The 25,517-nt window shown below is 35.1% G+C and overlaps 1 protein-coding gene across 12 annotated transcripts in view; it reads right to left on the bottom strand.

Moving 5' to 3' along the window:
• Window positions 1-4,638: 4,638 nt before the first annotated feature.
• Window positions 4,639-25,517, bottom strand: part of ETV1 (ETS variant transcription factor 1) — a 96,551-nt gene continuing 75,672 nt past the window's right edge. For 6 of the 12 annotated variants that reach the window (XM_063637053.1, XM_063637055.1, XM_055272558.2 and 3 more), the window contains 5 exons: window positions 22,873-22,939; window positions 21,258-21,328; window positions 18,056-18,225; window positions 12,122-12,223; window positions 4,639-7,441 (listed from right to left, as the gene is read on the bottom strand). In XM_063637053.1, coding sequence (XP_063493123.1) covers window positions 7,220-7,441; window positions 12,122-12,223; window positions 18,056-18,225; window positions 21,258-21,328; window positions 22,873-22,939 — 632 coding nt within the window. In that variant the 3' untranslated portion in view covers window positions 4,639-7,219. Of the gene's footprint in view, window positions 7,442-12,121; window positions 12,224-18,055; window positions 18,226-21,257; window positions 21,329-22,146; window positions 22,148-22,871; window positions 22,940-25,517 lie in introns of all 12 variants that reach the window. The other 6 variants (XM_055272561.2, XM_055272566.2, XM_055272565.2 and 3 more) reach the window with 2 other exon arrangements.

The following is a 25,517-nucleotide window of genomic DNA, read 5'->3' as shown; positions in this document are numbered from 1 at the left end:
GGTGAAATCTCAGCTCACTGCAACCTCCGCCTCCTGGGTTCATGTGATTCTCCTGCCTCAGCCTCCTGAGTAGCTAAGATTACAGGTGCCACATCACCACGCCAGGCTAATTTTTGTATTTTTGGTAGGGACAGGGTTTTGCATTTTGGACAAGTTGATCTCTAATTCCTGACATCAGGAGATTCACCTGCCTCGGCCTCCCAAATTACTGGGATTACAAGGGTGAGCCACTGCACCTGGTTTCCTTGACCATTTTTGATAATACTTTATGAATAAAAACATCTAAACAGTTTGGAAATAGATAATGGTAATGGTTGTACAACACTGTGAATGTAATTAATGCCACTGAATTGTACACTTAAAAATGGTTAAAATGATGAGTAGTATTTCATATACATTTTACCACATTTTTTTAAGTATAAAAATATTTGTTTAAAGAATGTAATGTTTGCAAATATTTTTAAGAATAAAGAAAAATATTTCTGTGGTCATTGAAAGTAGAATAGTATTTTGCAGTTTAAAAAGCAATGGCCAGCCGGGCGTGATGGCTCACGCTTGTAATCCCAGCACTTTGGGAGGCCGAGGCGGGCGGATCACGAGGTCAGGAGATCGAGACCACGGTGAAACCCCGTCTCTACTAAAAATACAAAAAAAACTAGCGCCGGGCGTGGTGGCAGGCGCCTGTAGTCCCAGCTACTCGGAGAGGCTGAGGCAGGAGAATGGCGTGAACCCGGGAGGCGGAGCTTGCAGTGAGCCGAGATTGCACCACTGCACTCCAGCCTGGGTGACAAAGCGATACTCCGTCTCAAAAAAAAAAAAAAAAAAAAGCAATGGCCAGGCATGGTGGCTCACAGCTGTAATCCCAGTGCTTTGGGAGGCCAAGTCAGGAGTATTAATTGAGTCCAGGAGTTCAAGACCAGACTGGACAACATAAGATCATGGGGATACCCCATCTCTGCAAAAAACAAACAAACAAACAAAAAAATTGTGAGACCTCACCTCTATAAAAAAATACAGACATTAGCTGGGAATAGTGGTGCACAGCTGTGGTCCCAGCTACATGGGAGGCTGAGGTGGGAGGATTGCTTGAGCCTGGGAGGAGGTCAAGGCTGCAGTGAGCCATGTTCTCATGAAACTGCAGCCTGGGTAACGGAGCAAGATCCTGTCTCAAATAAAAATAATAAAAAAAAAAAGTAATGTCACATGTGTAATCTTAATTTTTTTCTTCCCACCAACCTTGCCAATTAAATTCTCACATTAAACTTTCTATAAGATAGTTTCAATGTTACTTAAATGTGTACAAGAATGCCATAGTCCCCTTTGCAGAAATATGTCATTTAAAACAATTAATATTCTTTCATACAATAATTTCTATGTTTCTAGTCTTTCTTTCTTTCTTTTTTTTTTTTTTTGAGACAGAGTCTCGCCCTGTTGCCCAGGCTGGAGTGCAGTGGCACCATCTCAGCTCACTGCAAGCTCCGCCTCCCGGGTTCACGCCATTCTCCTGCCTCAGCCTCCTGAGTAGCAGGGACTACAGGAGCCCACCACCACATCCAGCTAATTTTTTGTATTTTTAGTAGAGACAGCGTTTTACCATGTTAGCCAAGATGGTCTTGATCTCCTGACCTCGTGATATGCCTGCCTCGGCCTCCCAAAGTGCTGGGATTACAGGCATGAGCCACCGCGCCCAGCCTCTAGTCTTACTTTCTATTTTAAAAACCATTTTTTGGCTTTTTCTGAATCATTTGACTTGAATCTTCCATGCTTTAAAAGTTTCCTGAAAATTCTATTACTTTCAGAAGTCCTGTCTAATAATGTAAATGATGGGGACAGTATATATAACTTTCTGAAGAGTTTGATTAGTATTTGTTTCTTCATTAAGCTGTACCCATCTCCAATAGAAACAAAGAGATACTTCAATCAGTTTGATTTCTAAATGTTTAAAGACACTTAAAAAACAACTCAGTTTATTGTTGCTGTTGTTTAAATAGTGCTTGATTTCTTTTTAGATTTTTCTACGAGGAATATTCAAAAATGAAAAAAATTAACACTGTGTTTCAGCAGAATGTGTTATTATTATAGATATTTCTGTCATTAGAAATTAAATCAGAAAAGTAGCTAGGTCCAAGTTCCACAAAAAATGTAGGGTTCATGAATTGCCTGGGACCACGACATCTTGACACCAAGACATTCTGGTTTTGCCGTTAGCTTCAGTTTCTCATCAGACAAAACCAAGCAATTTGGAGGCAGTAACATAATTCACATATCTGTGCTGTCTGGCACATGGGAGTCACTGAAATAATTTAGTTAGTTCCCTTCCCCAAATTTCTCCATGATATATTTATTGAAGGATTTATGTGAAACAAGGTATTTACAGAGATTAGAACATAGAACTCAAAAAGGATTTATCAGGGTCCTGGTATCTAAATTATCTTTAAAAAAGAATAATATATGGAAAAGTAGTGCAAAGACATTACTTGAGTGCTGTGGTCATAAACTATTAAAAATGACAAGATGATTAGAAGGCAGTCAAAAATTTAGATGACATTTATCAGTTTTAGATGTGCTACCTTTCAGAGTGATCATGACAGTCCAATATTTTCGGTTTCTGGGCTTTTATTTTAGATTTAAATTTTGAGCATATTTAATTTGCTATAATCACGATTTTCATAGCATGTTTTCTCAAACCATAAGTATAATTTTAATACAACCAAGTGAATTAAAAACTTTCTTCCTCATAGAAACATAAATATAATTTTAGAATGAAAGTAAATACTATTGGAGTCTATATGCAAAAAAGACCCTGCCTTACATATGAATCCATAAACAATAGCTACGGTATATACACTTTTCATTGAAAATTCTGAAATCACTAATATTTCTATAAAGATATCCACTTAGTCTAATCAAATTCTCCTCTTAAACTATACTTTCCATAAACTGTTTTTTTTTTAAGTATGTCAAAGTGAGTCTCATGTATATAAAAAAAGAAGTCCTAAAAGTACTAGTTGAGCTCTGAATAAACTGGGTGAAATTTTCTGCTATCATGTCCAACTATTACCATCTTTTTGAAACTTGGTTTTTGCAATTCTTAGTAGAATTGCGTAATATGTACATTTGCCTTCTTTATATTTTTTCCACCATCACTTTTACCCAATTTGTATTTTTTTTTGTAATTCTATTTCCTCTCTTCTCCATATCAAATTGCAACTGGAAAATCGCTTACTCCCTTCTTATTTTTAAATTTTAGTTTTTGTTTTCTAGGATTCCAAGTAATAAACATCCAAATGACCTTCTCCTCTGTAATGTTTTCTCATTATAAGCTCTGCGAAGGCTGCATGATAGACAAAGTGGCTCATTTTAGAAACTGCTATCATCTGGCAAAATTCTGTAGCTTCTGGCAATATATTTCTTTCCTGGTTATAGAAAGATAAGTTGACTCATTTTTACAATTGTTTTTTTGAGGAATAGACATATTTTACACATTGTTCTTACCAAAAAGTAATAATCACTAGCAAATGATAAGATCACATAGTAACCCATATTAACACCAAAAGAAATGTATTAAAAAATAAAATCTGGATTAGACCACTGATTTAACTGTCATTACTATTATTATCATACCTTCTGTTTTTCTGTCTCATGACTTAGTGTTTTCCTGGCGGCTGGGGAAGGATTTGAATAATCTAAAGGCTTGATGTGATTACCAGACATTTTAGTGGAATAGATGAACTTTAATATAGCAAGTTTTCAAAATTATTTATGCAGAGCAAGGGAAAAATATCTCAGTGGTAAATAAAAACAAACTCTAGTACTTTCAAATCCTAGATCCCTCAGCAGAACTCCATTGTTCCTGAGTAAATCAATTAGAGTCTTTGCTCCACAGTCTTCCTCCTTCGTGTGGTGTTCTGAATAACAGCCCTGCCCTCACCCCTTATATCCATGTTCTAATCCCTGGGACCTATGAATAATTATCTAGCCAAAGGGACTTGGCACACGTCATCAAGGATCTTGAGATGGAGAGATTGTCCTGGATTATCTGAGCATCCCCTAAATGTAATCACAAGCATCCTTATAAGAGGCAGGAAGGAAATCTGACTATAGTAGAAGAGTATGTGACCATGGAAGCAGAGATTGAAGTGATGTAGCCAGGAGCCAAGGAATGTCAGCAGACTCTAGAAGTGAAAGCTGGAAGAATCTCCCCTGGAGCCTCCAGAAGGAACCAGACCTAAGGACATCTTGGTTTTAGCCTCTTAAGGCTTCTTTTGAACTTCTGCCTCCAGAACTATAAGACAAATTTGTGTAAATTACTGAAGTTGTGGTAATTGGTTACAGCATCTGCGGGAAACTAGACCTCCAAGATCCGCCTATGATTTGAGAAAAATGTTCTGCACTGTCAGCCTTGTGGATTTTTATTTTGAAGCACTTTTCATGGACATAACTTAAGAAAAATTATTCTTACTTAGTTATTTGAGATATAAGTGTTTGTTGCAATTAATCTATTGGGTATTAACATGTCATCATCAAGAGACAGCAAACAGCAGTGAAGATAAAAGCTGACAGAAGATATTACATCATTAATGAATGATTTCTATGTTTGAGTAGCCAATTCAATGAGAAATTCAAAACACAAGCATCTTGCAGAAATCAGCTGCCAGATTTATTAATCTACCTGAAAATAAAAACATAAAAACACAACCAAAAAGTGGAATAAAAACAGAACTTAAAAAATTTTAGATACATTTTTCAAAAGAGTTTATAATGTAATATTTTCAACCCTTCTGTATTGGAAATACACTTAATGTTGGTCAATTATGTATTTAGTTCAGTGAGTCACACTACGTTAAAACAGCAAAACATATAGTTTGTCCTTAAATATTATATAATTAATACCATTTCTGCCATTGTTGTGATAACCCATGGCCCAATTCTTCCTCACTGACTGACTAAAACTAGACTATTAAAAAGAAGAAAAAGGAGAAAAAAGAAAAAAAAAGGAACAAAAATGAATCCTCAATAGTTTTCATTCAGAATATATTTTAAAGACTCACTTAAATTTTCTCCTTCAATTTCACCAAATCTCAATTATATATCTCAATTCTTTTTCCAATAAAACTTTCACTGAATATTTTAACATCTGTTTTTATTCTAAGTGCTGTAGATGGCCACATAAGCATAGTGGGGGGAAAAGGTTCTGATTTTTAAGGCATAGTTTTCTTTTTTAGGCCCATAACGGGCCAAAATAATACATGATGTATATGAACAACAATCATTGAAATCGCAGGTTACATACATATTTTGAAATTGGAGTATTTTTTGTAGTATTAAATGTGAAGAGTAGCAATTTTGGTGTTTGGGTTTCTCGACAACTGCTCCACTTAGAGAAATGAGCTGTGATCCGTGTAGTTTTGGAAAATAGGTAGCTGGGGGGATCATCTTTAAAGAATCTTTTTCATGCTCATCACGAAATGCTTTTACAATAGGTTTATTTTGACTTTGTGTTTAGAATTTTTTTTTTTTTTTACTTTTTGCTATAGACTCTTTAAAAAAGTTGTTCTTCTGGATATTATTGATAGATGGAACAAAATTCAAGTCCCTTGCTTGAATCTTTTAGCAAGCTATTCAGAGATTCTATATCCCCATTTACTCATGTTTTTTTCAAGGTGAATGAAACAACATACCCTGCTTTCAATATTTTCTCCAAATGCAAAACAAAAACAAAACAAAAAACTTTGAAACTTTACATCTTCTTTCAAACAATCCAATCACATTTACAGAAGTGTCCAAAAAGAGATGATGGATAATATCAGTGCCAGCACTATGTCATACAGCAACTTCCTCATATTCTTTGACAGTTTGTACATAATTTTCCATATCACCAAAAGTTAAAAAAGGTTCCACAGTTTCCTTTAGCAAGCTGAAGCTTACTCTTCATTTGTCAATGTGCATAAAAGCTGCTTATAGCATAGCATGGCGTAAGCTATTTTTTAAGCAATAAATGGTTTGAGTCATCTATTTTGTCCTGAAATGCTATCTGTAGTTAACTGCACTGCTTATAAATGGTCATAGTAAATTCAGCATGAAAGAGAATACTACAGAAAAGACAGCAGCAGAAGCATTAGCATTATCTAATATTTATATATGTTATCAACATAACACAGCAGTAAAATGTTTAAATGCATATCAATGGGTACCATGTCTAAAAATTACTATAGTACCTATTTAGTGTATTGGATATTTTTCTTAAAGAGTGTTTGCTGTAACTAGAACAGCATAATACATGATTTAGTACAGTTAATTCTTATTGATTAAATAATGTATTTATGTACTGAAGAAAGTGAAAAGGAGACAGATATTTTTTGCTTCATTTTGATCCCAGATTTAACATTTAAATGAAGATTCCAAAGGACCATGACATGTCATTATTTAACTGAAATGGGCTTCAAAATATTTAAAAGACAGTATGATTTGTATCTAAACAGCAAGGTGGCACCAGATACATGTAATGCTACTGGCCTATGACTCAGTTTGGAGCCAGAGTCCAAAATTGTGCCCCTCATTTACAGTCATGGTGATTATTCAACTTCAGAGAGAATTACCCATTTTATGGTTATCCTCTGCAAGTCATATATAAAGCAAAACAAAACAACAAACAGCAAATGCAATCGCTAAATACCTTTTTACAAGAGGTGCAAAAACAGTCATTTCTAACAATTAAACTGCCATTTACAGTAGATTGGGGTTTTTTTGTACACCTGCAGAGACTCATAAATGACAGGGGAAAATGCCCAAGGCAAACAGTCTCCAAGTGGATATTTACACAACGTGAAATTAACTGTACCATAGATACCCAGATAAAATAAACATTATCTTATGTTGTTATGAAATCAAATAGACATGATATAGTTTCATTATACTCAAAACTTGTAGGACCCCATCCCGAGCCTAAGTACAAAGTAATCCCCAAATCCCTCTGCCCATTCACCCATTAGCTTCCTGTTACACAGAATAAATGTTTAGATTACTCCCACCCACCCTCAAATAAAGTGCACAGTCCATGGCAGACCATAGAATAATGCAACAGGAAAAGCCCCTTTTTGTGTATTATTATTTAAAAATAAAATACAAATAACAGAAATAAAACAAAGATTCAGCGATTCTCTGTATCTTGCAGAAAAAAGGAAAAGCGCGAAAACGCCCTGCTTGACTGTCACTTGTGTTAATACACGTAGCCTTCGTTGTAGGGGTGGGGGTTGCAGCAGCCCCCTTCCGGCATGTAGGCCATGCTCTCATCAAAGTGAGATAGAGGCACTGTGTCCTCCTCATTGATGTGACGTTCCATGTCTGTCTTCAGCAGTGGGCGCTGATTATCTGGAAAGGCCATGGAGAAAAGGGCTTCTGGATCACACACAAATTTGTAGACATATCTCTCTCCAGCCACCTGATGATAACATGGAAGAGAAAAACCCATCCTCACCATCGCCAGATGGAGAAGGACAGGGAAGGAAAAGAACAGAAACGTGGTTTAATATACCGGCAAGGATGGGTAACTCTGGCCCATAAAAAGCAAACAACTAATAGCAGATACACATAAAAAAAAAAAAAGTCTTTACATTGTGGAATAATCTACAATTCAGTCAAGGAAGATGCAAAATGTTGACCTTGAATAATAATTAATTAATTCCAGATATAGCTAGGAAGCACAGGAATTTGCTTGTTTTAATATACAGGTAAACTTACATTGTTGTTTTGAAAAAAAAGTCAAGTATTTAATGCAGGCATTTCATATTGAAAGCTTTTTTCTGCATTTTGAAAGGCAGTGTCTACAAATCTGTACTTTTAAGGTATACTGTCCCTCTTAATATTACATATCTGAAGTGGTAGAAAAACTAAATTCAAAATTTAAAAGAAAAATGTGCTTTATTCTCAATAAGACAAGACTAGTGATTCACTGATTCACAGAGTAAATGGATTCTGTACTTTTTGTCTTTGTTGGCACTGTGTGTTGAAAGAAAGAAAGAAAGAAAGAAAGAAAGAAAGAAAGAAAGAAAGAAAGAAAGAAAGAAAGAAAAAGAAGAAGAAGAAGAAAGAAAGAAAGAAAGAAAGAAAGAAAGAAAGAAAGAAAGAAAGAAAGAAAGAAAGAAAAGAAAGAAAGAAAGAAAGGATACATAGCCTCATTTAAATGAAAGATGGATCAAAAGGACAGTATTCTGGGTACATCACTTTTAAAAATGAAGGCAAGATGCATTAGACAGAGTTAAGGATGTGTGTAAAGTGTCAAATTGAAGTAAGAGGTGTAAAAAAGTGAAAGGAATTTAAAATACACAATGCATAGGGAGGAAATGAGAAAAAGAAATGTGACAACTGCCTGGAATAAAGAAATAGCATAATTTACAGGGTATGACATACCCCAAACTTAAATTCTGAGGAGTAATGCTTCCCTAGAAAATTATAAACAACTGAGTGAGACGAATACGCCTCTTGTTAATAGACAATGCTGAGATCCTCTCAAAACCCGGGGGGGGTGGGGTGGGTGGATGAATACAGTTCTTTCTATTAACTTTGATAGTCACTTTGTATGGGTGTGTAGAGGTATGAGATTTTAGAAAGCTGAAGGTGACACGACACCTCCATGTTCCTGTATATGAACAAGGCATTTGCTAGTTGATTTTTGATGTGGGGCAACAGTGTGTTCCTGGGTTATAAAGTATCGCTATATCTTTGAGGGAAAAGGAACAATTGCCAATGAACACTGCTGCTCTGAATTCAACTTTTGAACATTTTTTTGTTTTGTTTTGCCCTGAATTTAAGTAAGAGGAACCACTTTAGAGAATTCCAATAATCTGAATGTACCTAGGTTTGAAAGAATGAACATGTAGTAGTTTTTGTGAATTTGGACCTGTTTCTTAGACTACCTCTCATTGGCCTTTGCTGTGAAATGGAGACAGGAATGGCGCCTCAGAAAGCCCGTTGCGAGGCTGGGATGGAAGTCTACAGCACAGAGCACTGTGCCATAAAGAGGAGTCTGGCATACATTTATTTACTTTAGTCTTTCATACAAAGAAAACTAAGATCTTAAAGGCGAAATGATGAAATGACCATAAACATAAAAATAGGCACAATCAGGAACAAAGCTGAGATAGTAAATCCTAGTTTTCCTTTATTTTTTTCTTTGTTCAAAGAAAAAATAATTTTTTGGAGAAAAAATAAAATAAAATAAATGGCCTGCATACCTCTGAGTGTTTTATAATGTGCTTTGTTTTGTTTGGGGCTGTGGAGGAAGAGACATTTGCTTTAAGTACTGGACTTCCTTTGACGGGTTGCTATTGGCTATACTTAGAAATTATGTAATAAATGAATTAAAATGTGTAACATGTAATTAAGCTTATACAATCTCTTAAGACTCTGCCTTTCCTCACTGCTTCCTTCTGTATTGCTTTTGAATAAACATTTTTAGGGCTACTACTTCATTTGCTGGACTATGTTAAACGCTACTGAGTTTAGAACAAGGGATGACAACCAACCAAGGGGAATGATGTCTTCCATTATGAGTAATAGAAGCACTAACGTGAAAAATGCTGTACATTAAGTATAGCCAAAATGCAACACTGAGACAGACAGAAAAAACAGGAATTTTTCCAGGGAGATAAATCAAAAGTAAACAAGAAGATAGCTTTAGAGCTGTGCTTTCAATGGCTGGATATTTAAATTATGTTTTATCTCTTAAAAGTTCAGAAGTAATATGGGGATACTGAAGGATAAATTAGAAATTATCAATTAAGTTAAAACAAAGGGTCTATAATTATATCATCCAGAATATAATCACTGTTAACATATTGGTATATATTGTTCTAGGCATTTCCTAATTTTGAAATAGAAGTACACATAGGCATTGTCTGTAAGGTAAACATACACCGTTGCATTGTTTCTTACTTCTTCCGTATTACTAAAATTAATTACTGGTTTTCAATTTTTTTACCATGTTCAGATGTAAGTTATTTTTATTTTTCTCTAATCTTCTAATTTTCTATATTACATACACCACATATGCCCACAAAGTTTTAAGTTAATGAACAAATATAGCCATATAAATATTTTCTCCTACATGTTAAAATATATAATTCAACATCATAGTTTTTGCTATTTAAAAAAGGACAGCCTAGTTTTCCTCTGAATGACTATACTAGAATTTACTTGAACATCAGAATGGTAGGCATCTGAGAATGTGATTAGCTGGGTGCAGTGATGCAAACCTGTAGTTCCAGCTACTCAAGAGGCTGAGGCAGGAGGATTGCTGGAGCCCAGGAGTTCAGAGATACTTTACATTGTGCCAGTTACAATGTAAAATATCTCAAGAACATTATTTCATTTAATAATCACAGCAACTTTAATGAGGTAAGAATACCACCATTTACTAGGAAAATAATCTGTTCAAGAATGTAGTCTGGTGAGAGGCTAGCATTCAACCCTAATTCCTGACTGCCTTATCTGTTACTACGGTGCAATACTGCCCAGGGACACTGCTGAGCACCATCTGTGACAGCCCAGGTGATGTGCCCCTGCATTAGGAAGATGGTGGTGAAAAGAAAGGAATGGAATGTATTTGAAGGATCTGACTACAAAAAGGTAGGTGAGAGAAAGGGAGGAATTAGAAATGACCCCAGGGTTGAGATGAAAAAGACAGGAGGAGCAGGTAGTAAACAGTTATACATTTTGAAGGCATGATTCAGAAAACAGGAAGCAAGTGAAAATCGAAGTCAGCCTTTTCTTTTAAGGATCATGGAAGTTCTAACGTCTGAGCCAGCAAATTCTAGAGCACTGAGATAATATGCCTCTTGTTAATAGACAATGTTCTAGGAAAGTCAACAGTGCTATTTTTCGCTGCTCTAATAAGCTTCATGTAGCAACTGGTCTAGTTTTTCTCCGTATAACTATGGTGACATAAAAATGTGCCACAATCTATAACATGTAACTATGTTTACAAACACTAAAATAAACAAATGATACAAAATAAAACTGTAACGTTCATAATAGGTAAATCACAGACTTGGTTCACAGTCAAAGCAATTAGATTTCTGTACACTTGCAAAGCTAAAGGGTGTGATAAAAACAAATATCCACGTTTTATCTTCATTCATTTATTTATTCCTTTCTTCAAAAATTTTATATTTTATTTTAAGTGTAATTCACTTGTTTTATCTCTACTCTTTTTTAAGAAGCTACTTTTGGCCGGGTGCATTGGTTCATGTTTGTAATCCTAGCCCCTTGGAGGCCAAGGCAGGCAGATTACCTGACGTCAGGAGTTCAAGACCAGACTGGCCAATATGGCGAAACGCCATCTCTTCTAAAAACACAAAAATTAGCTGGGCGTGGTGGTGCGCACCTGTAGTCCCAGCAACTTAGGAGGCTGAGGCAGGAGAACTGCTTGAACCTGGGGGACGGAGGTTGCAGTGAACCAAGATCACACCATTGCACTCTACCCTAGGCGACAGAGCTAGAATCTGTCTCAAAACAAACAAACAAACAAACAAAAAGCTACTTTCAAATATTATGGGAAGCTCATTTGAAATAAAATATATTGAACTTCCACCAACCAAATGAGATCAAATGTTCATTTTTAATGAATGGTTTGGGATGTCAAACTATCAGATGATAAAACTAGGCAAGATTTGAGGCAAGGAAAAAAATGTTTTTACAAGTGAGAAAAAGAAATGTCTGTTTTAAGAATCAAAACAAGAAAAAAGAACAAATTTATTCTAAAGATTCTTTATGGCTATAAACAAAAGCATTTCAAAATTATATAATTGTAGACAACATGCAATAAAAACTTCTGAAGATAGATGTGATATTAATACTAAAACAATCTTTTTTAACCATGTGCAGCAAAGTAGGACCTTCCAGAAAGCCTATTATTCTGAATACAATATCACTACACATTTGTCTACAATGTCTATGCATTTATACATAGAAAGGCTTGTAATATCAAAACCAAGAGCTAAGCATTTGTTAAAATGAGTGAAAACCTTGCTTCAGCAATGCAACGATATGTGGCGTTTAAAGTATGATGTGCAGATTAATGTGCAACATTTCAATGAATTTTAATGCTGTATTAGCTGCTCACCTTTTGCATAATTCCTTTCTCATAGTAATAGCGGAGTGAACGGCTAAGTTTATCATAGTTCATAGCTGGCCTGTTTTTCTGAATGCCCCAACGTCGGGCCACCTGCCGCAAAACAGAATTACATTGTAGTGTTAAGTATTAACTTATCAGCATATTTCATAAAAATTATCTAATTAATTAATTACTTCCAAACCCACAAAAATGTCCAACTCAAGGATATAAGTAAAGTGGCAAGAGCTATCGTAATCTGGATTTCCTGTGTCCTGGTTTTTTTTTTTTTTTTTTCTTTTTGAGACAGAGTCTTCTTCTGTCACCCAGGCTGGGAGTGCAGTGGCGCGATCTTGGCTCACTGCAACCTCCGCCTCCCGTGTTCAAGCAATTCTCCTGCCTCAGCCTTCTGAGTAGCTGGGATTACAGGTGGGCCCCACCACGCCCGGCTAATTTTTGTATTTTTAGTAGAGATGAGGTTTCACCATGTTGGCCAGGCTGGTTTCGAACTGCTGACCTCAGGTGGTCCACCCACCTTGGCCTCCCAAAGTGTTGGGATTACAGGCGTGAGCCACTGCGCCTGGCCTGGTTTGCATTTTAAACCAGGCGTGCAGTGATCCTTCTGAAACACCACAATAGAATTATTTGTCACTATTGTTTTGGATACAAAATTAAATGGAAATAAGGAAATGTTTTTACAACAGGAATGAACAGGCTACAGTTCACCAAAATGAGGCATGTTTTTCATTCTGAGATATACTGTCTGTTTTATCCTTCTTCGTTTTTCAGACAAAAACTATAGATAAAGAGCAGCTTAGTGATCTCCTTGTAAAGGTGTTTTACTGAGGTTATGATAAGCCAAAGGAAAAAAGATACTCTGCTCAACACTATATGAAAGAGTGAACAAGTGGCAATATGTGTAGCAGAGGAAACAGTATACAAATTAATAAGCTGAACTGCAAATACTTTTTATTGCCTAAAGCAGCAGCAGAATAAAACTGTGGGCAATACTAAACTGATGAATTAAGCATTCATTCAGAGAACAGTAATTGGATGCTAAAAATAAGAAGGAAGTGGAAAAGGTCACCATGTATATGAGTCCACAAACAAAAATCTCTAAAGCAGAATGTCTACTCTGTTGTTTAATAAAAAAACTCAGAGCTTTTTATTATGTGGCTTTGGAGGAGCAATGTATCTAAGAGTTTTTCAATAGCACTTAAAAAAAAATCCTCTCTCCTCAATGTATAATATCCCTACCTCATCACCACCCCAGGCTAGCCAAAGCAGTATACAGAATAGTGTAGCTTGCTTTTCCTACCCCAGCTAAAGTCACTCTCTCATTAATTTCCACTTTTTATTAGTCTGAGAAGAAACTGCAGCTGCCATGCAAACCTAGGCAACCCCAAGAGGACATTATCTAATAGGGCTAGGGAGCGCCTTCATTTCCATAAAATTCCGAGTTGTTGCTATGTAATATATACTAAAATAGAATGCTTTTCAAAGAGATCATTCTGTCTCTCTTCGCTTTATTAGTAATAACCTTTCTCCAGGTATTTTTTTCTTTTAGAAATACTGATCCTAGCTATTTTCTCTCTCAGTAATTTTTATTCTCTGAATGAAGACATAAAGTACTTTAATAACATGCATCAATATGTTTTTTAAGAGTAGAGAGATGTGATGTAACAGGGACAACATCATACATCCCAGCAGACAATCACAGTGGCAGGTACATCTTAATTTTCCAAAGATAAACTTTTTTTAATGTAAATCTTCTGAGCAATAGTGAATTGAAGCGGGGGTGGGGAGGCTGGGGGGAGGCAATAAGAAATGAAAGCCATTTTCTAAAGAATATTTCATTCAAAAACCTAACTATGGACATCAGTGAACCTTTAATAAGCATAGCAGCCGAACTACATGCAAACCTGGAGGGGATGTGAAAATAAAGTATTAGTATCTCCTTAAACAATAATTTCTGAATCCTTATTCATTTATAAATGATTATTTTCTAGAAACTCACCAGGATGCACCTAGAAAATAAAATACAACAACTTTAAGACAATGTGGTGGAGGTCTCTGGAGAGAGAAATATGATTTTTAAAAATACCACAGATGCTAAATGACGAGGTAATGGGTGCAGGAAATCAACACGGCACATGGATACATATGTAACAAACCTGCACATTGTGCACATGTACCCTAAAACCTAAAGTATAATAAAAAAAAAAAAAAAAGAAAGTAATTGTTGGTTGAGATAGGTCATGTTTTGCTTTGTTTTGGTCCATTAAAAGAGTATTAGAACAGAAAAAATAAAAAATAAAAAAATAAAAATAAAAATACCACAGAGTTTGATGCTTCTCATGCCGGCTCATTCTCAGCATCACGGGTATTAGCGGACATTTAAAAACAATAACATGTATTCTTAGAGTTGTTTTAGTGTGATATTCCTCATAAAGTTGAGGTAAATGGGAGAGAGCAATATGCTTAAGAGATGCAGACAAGACAAAAGTTTTAAATTAACAGCATAAATAATTCCAGGCCAGGTAGACCAACCACCAACTAAGAAAGTTCATTCAGCCTGCACATACGACTGACCAATCGCCACCATATCCGACACCACTCAAAGTCAAGGCATAGTTTCCAATATGGAGTGGGAAAAATGGTGGGAAAACTTCCAGTGACTTCCTTATAATACGCTTTCAAATGAAAACTTAAGTTGTTAGCGAAGAGAGTAATAATACGCCTTCAAATGAAAACTTAAGTTGTTAGCGAAGAGAGTAAAAAGATGATGGCACTATGGCATTCACCCTTATTGTCAAGTAAGACAATGTAATAGTTCAAGCATTATTCAACTTACTTTAAAATATCATGCTTGAATATGTAACACTGAACCTGAAAATAACAATCACGGCCTGGCTATCAGACTTTCTAGTAACTCTTCCAGCTCAGCAAGCTTCAATTTCATCAAAAGACTTTTATACTGAGTCTTATAGACGACTTTCTATGTTAATAATTGTTTCCTGGCCAGGCACAGTGGCTCACACCTGTAATCCTAGCACTCTGGGAGGCTGAGGTGGGCAGATCACCTGAGGTCAGGAGTTCAAGACCACCCTGGCCAACATAGTGAAACCCCATCCCTACTGAAAATACAAAAATTAGCTGGGTGTGGGGGTGCACACCTGAAATCCTAGTTACTGGGGAGGCTGAGGCAGGAGAATCACTTGAACCCGGGAGGCAGAGGTTGCAGTGAGCCAAGATCGCACCCCTGCACTCCAGCCTGGGTGACAGAGTGAGATCCCATCTCAAAAAAAAAAAAAACAATTGTTTCCTGGAACAATTCCCTAGGAGTCATGACTAATTCAAAAATAATATTTCATTATCTCAAATATCTCAGAAAAAGAGATGTTATGTGTTTTCTAAAGTTACCCTAAACACACTGAGCAGATAACCTGTGCAGGTCTGGAGTCTCACTCAATGTCATTTTAAACTGCAAGATGAAATATAAAGAAATGGAGCCCATCAGTAATTCCAATAAGATGGCTTCAGAGACATTTTTCACGGACTGTGCTGACACAGGCACCCAATGAGCTGCTAGGCAGTAGAGGGAACAGGGTGACCACAGGTCACAAAGACAAGAAATTTCACAAACCCTTTCCAAAGAAGAAATTTAAACAAGACCCTACAGTCATTGCCTGATGGAAGTAATTGCAACAGTCAGCAATGCAGCAATCAGATATGGGATGTTTCATTTTGAACAAAAGCCTTAGGAGACATTCAGTGCTTATTGCACAATTCCCATTGAGTTAGTTATTATTTGGAAATGCTCTACTGACTCTGAATTATCCAGCCTCTTTTTAACTTTATGAGGCTGCTACAGAAGAGTTGTCTAAATGTCAGTCTGTTGTATGGAACAGATGTAATTCTACTTCTTCCCTCCATTTAAAAATCACAGTAACTCAGAATTTGACAAAAATTAATGGTCATCTGGTGAAATCCCCTACTTATTCAAATCTGAACATCATAAAAGTCAACAGTTGCTATATAAAAAGCTTAATCATTTGCAAAAGAATTTTTCTTCTTCTGAGTGGATCAAGAAATACTGGCATAATTCAGTAATGTTCCCTATCTTAACAAATATATGGCAGGAATAACAACGACAAAAACCTCTGCTCAGTTTATTTTAATCACAGGTGAAGGGAAATAACTGTTTAACTGATACAAATCCCTGTAGAATGTGCTCAGTTCCAGCATGAACCAACTCTTGCAGTGATTATTAACATCTTCCATGAGGTGAAGTGCACACACTCCCATCATGCGAAAGGGCTTTCAAATTACATTGTTAAATGCTTCTAGTCTCAATTTGTTAGTGCTTAACATTTTTGTGGTTCTTTCACTTACATCATTTAAGAGTATCTATGAAAAAACTAATCTTCTTTGACAGCTAAGTTAATTTTAAACACACTACAGCATTCAAACACCCAAACATCATCCTAGATAATGAAAATTTTCAAATACTGACATTGAGTCTTCTGTGTGTGCGTGCTTGATGTGGGGCAAGGAAGATACTGCAAAACTAACCCTCTAGTGTTACTAAAGTATTGATATAAACTGAAGGAGACTTGACTGTTCTAACCAGTGCCTTTTATTTCATACTTTCAGTACATTCTTGAGTCAAATAATCTCTTAAATTTTAAGAAGTTATGTAACCTTATCTTCTGGACATCAAATTAGGGCATGTTATCTGATTATAATTGAATACGTGGTTTAATAAAGACAGAAAATTCAAGACCCAGTAGTCAAGGCTGTGGATGTTCAGTGTATATGAAAATCACTTTGGGTTCAAACATTTTTTAAACTTACTGAATTTTTCAATATTACTGAGGTGTTTAGATTCAATACCTAATATAATCAGTTAGAGGTATGCTAGCTAAAGATCTTCCATTGCTTTTTTGGCTGATATAAACTACAGTCAATTTTAATAGTAGCAGAGAAAGTATCTTTAGTAATGAAGACACAACAACTTGATATTAACTTCACCTTTCCATCAGCAGTCCAAAATGCTATTGATGAGTTATGCTACAGGAACAATAGTAGCCTTAAGCCTAAAGCTAGTTCTGGGAAGAATAAAAACTGAACTGAGAAATTCTTCATGGAAATACTCCATTAGTATGTGGGGAGTGGGAAGGAGGGGACAATTGAAGTTAGTTGAAGGTGTCCTCCATTTCTCCGTACAGTATTATCTCTGTCCCGACTCTTCTTATTTTAGTAATTTTTTATGTGCTGTGGCAACATTTTAAACTTCATCCCAACCTTCCAATGGAGTATGCCAGTCCAGCTGACTTGGAACAAGTGTCACGGACAAAGGAAAATGTTTCTACCAGGCCTGTGCCTTGTAAGAGACACTTAAAGGCTGAGAATTTTCCACTGTTGCCCTTGCATCCCTTTATTCGCCACAGCTGTTTTTCCCTAATCTTCTTTTGAGCGTAACTTTGGCCTCTAAATGCTCCTCTCCAACCCTCATGACAAAATCCAAGTTGTCCAAATAATGATTGCTAATTTGAAAGAATCATTCGCCCATCCCCCAACCAGTTGACTTTTGCAGACATCGTTCCTCTCCCCTAAGGACCATAAAACCTCCCTCCTGCCTCTTTTCTCTAATTCAGATGCTCCTTTAGAAAGCCAGACATTCTTAAATAAAGGTGCAAAGCATGCTCTTGTTAATTTTCTCCAACATCAGTTTTGTAGGATTGTATACAACTGGAAGGAACATGCAATACATTGGTGATTTTAAGGGTAGACATGTTTTATCTTTGCATACTTTTTAATTCAGAAAGTTTCCCTAAAGTCTTGAAATGATTAAGAATACATTTTTGGTATATTAATCAAATATGTCAGTTTCTTTATGTTATAACATGTCTGAGTGTCCTAATTAAAATCTATTAAACTAACCTCCTCAGGCTCAATCAGTTTAAATTCCATGCCTCGACCAGTCCAGGCAATAAAATGAGAATTTGAAGGGTCATCCAGAAGAGCTACCAAAAACTGCCAGAGCTGAAGTGATCCTCGCCGTTGGTATGTGGGTCCTTCCCGATACATTCCTGGCTCTTGTTTGATGTCTCCTAAATTAAAACATTTTTAAGTTTCTATTATTAGCAATACTATGCTATCTTACATAAAATGTACATTAAATCAATCACTAATATGGTTAAACCACAATCAACCACTTTATGCGTGTTTATGAAATATATTATTACCATTATAGAGGAATTTAAAATAGTTAAATGGTTGAATATAAACGAGCAAGCTGTACAAACTTACAGATAACTATATACAACACAGGTGCAGAATAAATCCCGTGTCAATACGAATGACACACATCATTTACTTACAAAAATATTGTGGAACTATCCTTTTTTTTAAATTGACTTCTTTAAAAACCATCGTACCTAATCGGACTTCTTTGCTTTTATTGTTAATGCTATTACCCACTGCTCTAGGCAACACTGAAGAGGGAATAATCAATCTTAAGCTCTGGGCATTTGATTCATACAAATTAAATTCTGCAAACTATAATTTATAAATATCTTATTGACCTGCTCATGACAGACTATTGAAAATTTTAATGCAAATATTTCAAAGCAAATTTAATAGTATCCTAAACTGAGTTAAGTAATCTTCACTTTATATAAATAAGGAAAATCTTGTGGGTAATTCAGGGCATACTGCATTATCATAGTACTACCCTTCCTTCACCACATCATATACCTTCCTACTAAAGCTACTCCTTTTTCAACTGGTAACAAAAATTCTCTCTCATTTTTCTTTACCTCTTGTTTGTACTTCACTCACTTGAATTTAACTTGCTATTGTTTTTTCTAAAAGTCCAACTTAAAAATGCATGCACGAGAGATTTCTGTAAGTATGTATTTTTAAGCACAAAAAGTTTGTGTTGCATTTATTTAATATTCATATCTAGTGTAAAAATCTGTTAAATAGATCACAGCAATAAAGGTGTCCATGTTGCAATGCTTCTGGTATAAATCTGGTCAGTTATGTTAATTTTACAAAAAAAAAATACAAAGTTTTATAACTTCTGATTATTTACTTCCATCTCCAGCCACATGTCTCAAAAATATGTGGAACTGCTCACATTGGGGATTGAGTGTCTAGGGCCCTGCCAATGTATCATTGTTAATGCATAAATTGCTCTTGCTCTTCTCCACTAAAGAAACAATTCAGACAAAATATATCTAAGCCTATGTAGTCATACTAAGTGTGAATTATAAAATAGACCAAATTGCACACTTTCTAAAACTTACCTATGGTCAGCAGAGAGACATATACCTCTTAAAATAATTACAGAAAGGGCAACATTTGAAAAATCTAAACCAAAATATGAAATGTATGAGTCAATAGCTGCTAAAATCATTATGTTGTTTTGGTCTTAACATGATAATATAGAAGTGTATCTTCATATTGATTTCAATGACAGTTTTATTTATCTCAGTTTTTCCTTCTGAGATTTACAGTTTTTTTTTATGGGAGTAACTGAGTAATTATGCAGATAGAGTGAAACACTTAAATTTTATAGTCTCTATATTGCTTCTGCCTATAAATGTGACTCATCACACTGACCATGTACAGTGAAAAAATAACCCCCTCATTTTTCTTTCTTCTTGTTCTACATTACTTATAAAATACAAGACAAATACGATCTTCAAAAAAATGCTTTATTAGTGTAAAATTTAAGAGTATTTAAAAGTCGAAGGGAATAATCAAGGCAGCTTGTCCCCTAAATATTAGTGTGACTTTGGCCTGTCAGATTATATTGCAATTCTGTCCATAATTTTGAGATATTTTTCTTCCTTATATGCCCTTACTAATTTTCAAGATCTCTGAAAATATGAAGCTCACCAAACACGAAAGAAACTAATGAAGGTCATTCCAAGAATAAGAGGCTTTATATACTTGGTCTAAGAGAAAATGCTGTATTTTAAGAATTCTGATGCTCTGCTAATGTTGCTAAATAGTACGGTTCACCCCTCTGAAATGCAAAGCTTAAAGCTAACATCTATTGTAGAATAAAACCAAAAATGTGATTCCTATAGTTTTTTTTTTTTTTTGACTTTGAATGAATTTAGAAATTAAAAGGAGGATAAAAAAGCAGATCTTCCCTAGACTTACCAGACCTTCTGAGAAGGGTAAGGGTAGCAGAAAGCTCGGGAAGATGGGGTAATCTTTAAGCAACTAATCAGAAATTGAAAAGCAATCTGAGCATGTACATTGCTGTTTAAATAATGACAATTTAAAACTTTAGAGAGCACCCAAGTATTTATAGCCATGATCCCCAAAGTTTGTGCAGTTAATCAGAGGGCCCCTGCTCGTTTCCTGTCAAACGATCAAAGCAGGAAATATGAAAACCACTCTGAAGAACCACTAAATCAATTAACTGTTTACTTTTTACCCAACCTTCCTAAAGATGCCAACTTTTGTCACCTTTGTAAAAAAAAAAAAATTCAATTTAACTTGACACCCTTTTCTAACATCTGAGACCTTTGCATTGCAATAGCAAGTGATATTAAAAGGTAATGCTTTCCTAACTCCCTTTTAAGCAATTACGAAGTCATGCTACATTAGTAACATACATCTTCCCCAGTAAAAAAAAAAAAAAAGGGGACTAACAATCACTAACTAAATGGGCAGTTATGTTGTTCCTGTGTTCCATAATGCATCTTTTCATGAACAATGAAAGAAGAGAGGCAGCGTTAGTCATTGGCCCATCCACAGCAGCACGTTTTCTGCTCTGCTTTGTTAATTACAGGATCAGCTTTCAATAAATCTCGAATAACAAGCTGCATGTGCTCAGCAGGGCAACGGAAAGCCCCCTCTTAAGCTACACAAAGCTCAGCAAGAATGATGCTCTTTGGCTATTTCTCCAAAAATGAACTCTCCCCTAACATAAAAGAAAAGGTTTCTTACTGGGGCAAGGAAGAGATAAATTGTAATAGGTCAACGTTAGCTAAAATAAAGTGCATGATGAATTATGTGCATAGGAATCTTTAAGTAGGGACGTCCACTGTTTTCAGAAGAAGTGAAAGTAATCACTCCATCTTTAAAAAAATCAAAACTTGAGGCAAAGTGTAAAACTTACCATCGAATTTTTCTGGGACAACACAGGTGTCATCATAGAACTGCCTGGGGCCCTTTTCAAACATACAGCCTGTGGATGATAAAGGAATACATTTATTCATGATAGAAATGAAGCTCACAAACACTTAAAATATAACCATTTAACATAAAAATTGTGATAGAAAATGACTCAGCCACCACCTTTCAGTTCCTTGACCCCTGGACACATTACTTAACCTCTGTGCCTCAGTTTCCTCATCTATTAAATGGGATGACAGTAACACCACTTATCATGTTATAGGGTTGCTGTAGTTTAGAGTGATGCCTAGTACACAGTGAAATATAAAAGTTAGTTATTTATATTGTTAACTCAAGCCAGAGCTCACCTAAATATTGGCAAGGATTTATAATGTATCGTCTCTTTTTTCAGATTCATCTAAATTTTATTGTTCAATGAAAAAGTGAGAAAGCAAGGTGAATTACTGGTATTCACATTATATTATTAGTCTGATGCTCTGAGACAGATTTATTTTATCCCCTTACTTTCTTGTAAAAATATTTAGGTGGGTTAACCTTCCTGTACTCAATTAGCAAGATAAAAGGAAAAAATAAGTTTCCCTTTTTTTTTTTTTTTTTTTTTTTTTTGCTGTAAGGTAAGTCCACAGAAAAAAAATGCAAAATAAATCAACAGCTTTTCATAATAATTTCCTCTCTCAAATATCCTTCACTGTGAACTTTCGTTGTTGCTATCTATAACTACCAGGAATAAATTTCATAGTTTACTTTTATTTCTCAAATGTATTGGTCTTTATGGTGGGTATATAATACTAACAACAGAAGCAATGATGATTACATTGCATTTGTGCAAAACTTTTAATTTCAAATATTTTACATTTACCATCTCATACTACCCTTTAAAATTCTACTAATATCATTTATACAAAATAACCAATATTAGACCTAGCCTAAAAGAATGCATCCAAGTCGATCCTATTAAAGAGATGTAAAGTGTTTAGGTTAGGAACCATGCACATATTTCAGAAATCCTTTACTGACGATTATATCCAGATGAAATCATTTTTACCATTACTTTTTAGGTATCAAAGTCCTTTAGAGGCAAAGCTTTCCTACCACGGTTACCACAAACCTGTCTACGAGAAAACTCTTTCTCTAGGTCTCCTATGTGAAATCTCATTCATATAAATTATTTGTCCAAAAATATAAAATCCAGAACATTTAAAGGTGAAAACCTTTAAATCGATGGTATTTTACTCCAAAACTATGACTAGGTCTGTAAAAGCAAAACCAAATATTCCTCGAAGATACATTTCAGTAGTAGTAAAGTCGGCTAATCTATAAAGCATATGTTCTATTTTAAAAGGATGTGGTTGTTGACAAAAAAGAACACAGAAATCCACTTTTCAGTTGTTTCTATGCATATGACTCATGTTAACAACAAGATAGCACTACCTGAAACATCTTCTTTTTACTTTGGAGATAGTCTTAAAACAATTGCTTAGGGAACATAAATGATTTTTCCCAAATAATATAATGATTAATTAAATGACGTCATATTTGGGATGTCTGATTATTCTGAACGGTATTTACACGGAATTTCAATGGTGGACAACTTAACTTCTGTTCTGCTGGGATGAGCCAGGAAGCCTTCTTGCCTCATATAAATGGAGTGGCAGCTAGGCACTTCTGAAAGAGGAGACAATATTGGTCAAAAAGTCTGGAACTGAAACGCTGCAGTTATCAATGGACAGGGTGCAGACAGAGAAGATACAGAAACGGACACAGGTTCCCATGTGGGGAACATGTCAACATATAATCAACATTTCAGGCAGGGCCCACACATGAAAGGAAAGAATGAAGAGTATATATCTTGGTGAATGCTGATTCTCTTGAATAGGAAGGTGAATTCAAAGTTTTACCCAAATAAACCTTGCTAAAGGTCAGCTCAAATAGCAACCCACATGAATGTGATGGTGTCCTTGAAACAGGGTCACAAGTTTTAAATATGCACCAGGACATTTAGCAAATACATTTGTATAATTCCATAGCATTCTATGAATATAGCAACATTTGAAATACTTAGAAGCTTTCAAGTTGAAAATACTGTAAAATGTATTATCAAAAGCTTTATTATGCTATTATACTATGCCTTCTTCATATGAAGTATTATGAAGCATATAATTCTGACCATATAAAAGACAGAGTTAACACTGTTTCCTGATATCTGCATTTATAATAGGGTTGCAGGCTAGTTAATCTTTCGGGTTACCAACTAGTTAGCAATCCATTTTAGCTCAACTTCTTAACCAATGGTACTTCAAATTAATTTTTAATGCTATTTTGATTTATTCCCAGACATAAGGTCCCTTAAAGCAGCTGGGGCTGGAAGGGACAGTGTTAATAACTCTGCCATCAGCTCAGCAGCTGCTTTGAGGCAAGCATTTTGTTGAACTAATGTTGACACCCTGCCACAAAATACTTTTATTGACTGCTGCACACCTGGATTGCGGCTATAAAAACAGCTGGCTGACTCTGGAGGCAGCTAGAGGAAAACAGATAGGCTAAACTCTATTACATATAAGTGTGACTAAATGCAGTCTTTCCTTCCCAGAGTGGGAGAAAAGGAGGGAGAAAGGAAGTGCAAACATTTCTGAGAAATTCACTATTTAATGTCAAAGAACACCTTATAAAAGTGTTTTAACATATTACAAAATTAGCATAATCCTGGAAAACTAGGTATTTGACATCAGATTTGAGATCTGATGAATAATTTCACTAATACATACCATCTCTACTCAAATAGCTGATTTGTTTATTGCTATATTTACTTTATAACATTCTTAATAAATTCTAATCTATGATATTTAAGATATACTAATGTAAAATTCATAATAAATTAATAACTTATATAATAAGGCTAATGCCAGAATCTCCATTACACTTCCAAAGGCCAAAACTTGTGAACTCAAAAAAGCAATGGATGGCAATTTAGAAATATATGGAATACGACTGTGTTTTTGCCAATTCCTGTTACTATTTATACTCTAGTGTAAATAAAATTAACATCTAGCTCTTAAAATGGATACACTTGGCTAGCATTGTTTAAATCTGGTCTATACTTAAAATTGGTGTCCTTTATACAGTCCAGAGAAGCCTGAAAAAATATGGCTAAGGGGAGATTATCCCTATAAAGTAAGTAAAGTCATGTTATCCTTAAGTGATATCAGTTAATTTATGACTATCAGAGTGGGTCAGACTCTAATCAAATTGTAGAAACATTTCCAAAGTGATTATTCAATCAAATGACTAACATGGTTAATTAGGAGCCATAAACATTGCTCTGAAGTTCATCAAAGTAATGACTTGCCCAGAAAAATTACTGCTAATTAAATTGCCTGCTGCTTTCATTTCTACCTTATCTAATAAAAAATCCAACCAATGAAGTTTGGCATTACATTTTAACTTTTGTTAAATGCTTGACTATGATCCAAACTAGCTAAGTGGCGACTTCAAAGGCAAATGTTTTGTGGCAGAGGAAGGAGGCATTGCATATACATTCACTTCTGTTTCTTCACAAATAAAATGTACATAGTTCAACAACTGTAACAAGATGTAGTTTAACCCATGCAAAAATATTAAGATGACAGCATATTCACACTGTCCTATTATGCATCCACAGATTATAGTTTTAGGATCATTAGTACAAGTACAGCACAATGGTTATAAACAGGCACCTTGTCATCTGATAGAACTGATTTTGAATCTCAGTTCTGACATTGCATGGGAGTATGACATTTTGTTGTTATTTAACATCTCTAACTCCCAACTTCCTCATCTGTAAAATGGGAATAATAATAATGACATCCTTAAAAGAGTTGTTGGGAGGACCATATGGAGTAAGTTACGTGCAACATTTTGCACAGTATCTGCACACTGTAAGAATTCACCATACGGGAATTATTAATAACACTCTATTTTTAAGTGATCCTCACAAGTATTTAAACTAAGTACTTTAACCACAGTACTTAAAACTAGAAATAATTATATATCTAAATAAGTTACATTTGTTATCTTACTCTGCTGTTCTTAAATTATATGAGATGACTGATTTGTTGATTATTAGTGTACCTATTCTGGAATATTTTTCACAAATCTATCTATTAATCTATGATATCTAAAATACAATAAAATTCATTATAAACTTATAAGATTTAAGCCAGACTCTCCAGTAGATGCTTTAACTATTTGGGGGTACCTCTTTTTT

The sequence above is a fragment of the Symphalangus syndactylus genome, chromosome 3, assembly GCF_028878055.3.
Source record: "Symphalangus syndactylus isolate Jambi chromosome 3, NHGRI_mSymSyn1-v2.1_pri, whole genome shotgun sequence".
In the NCBI taxonomy this organism is placed as follows: Eukaryota; Metazoa; Chordata; class Mammalia; order Primates; family Hylobatidae; genus Symphalangus; species Symphalangus syndactylus.
The sequence above is the reverse complement of the archived record's forward strand: the minus strand, read 5'-3'. Positions and strand labels throughout refer to the sequence as shown.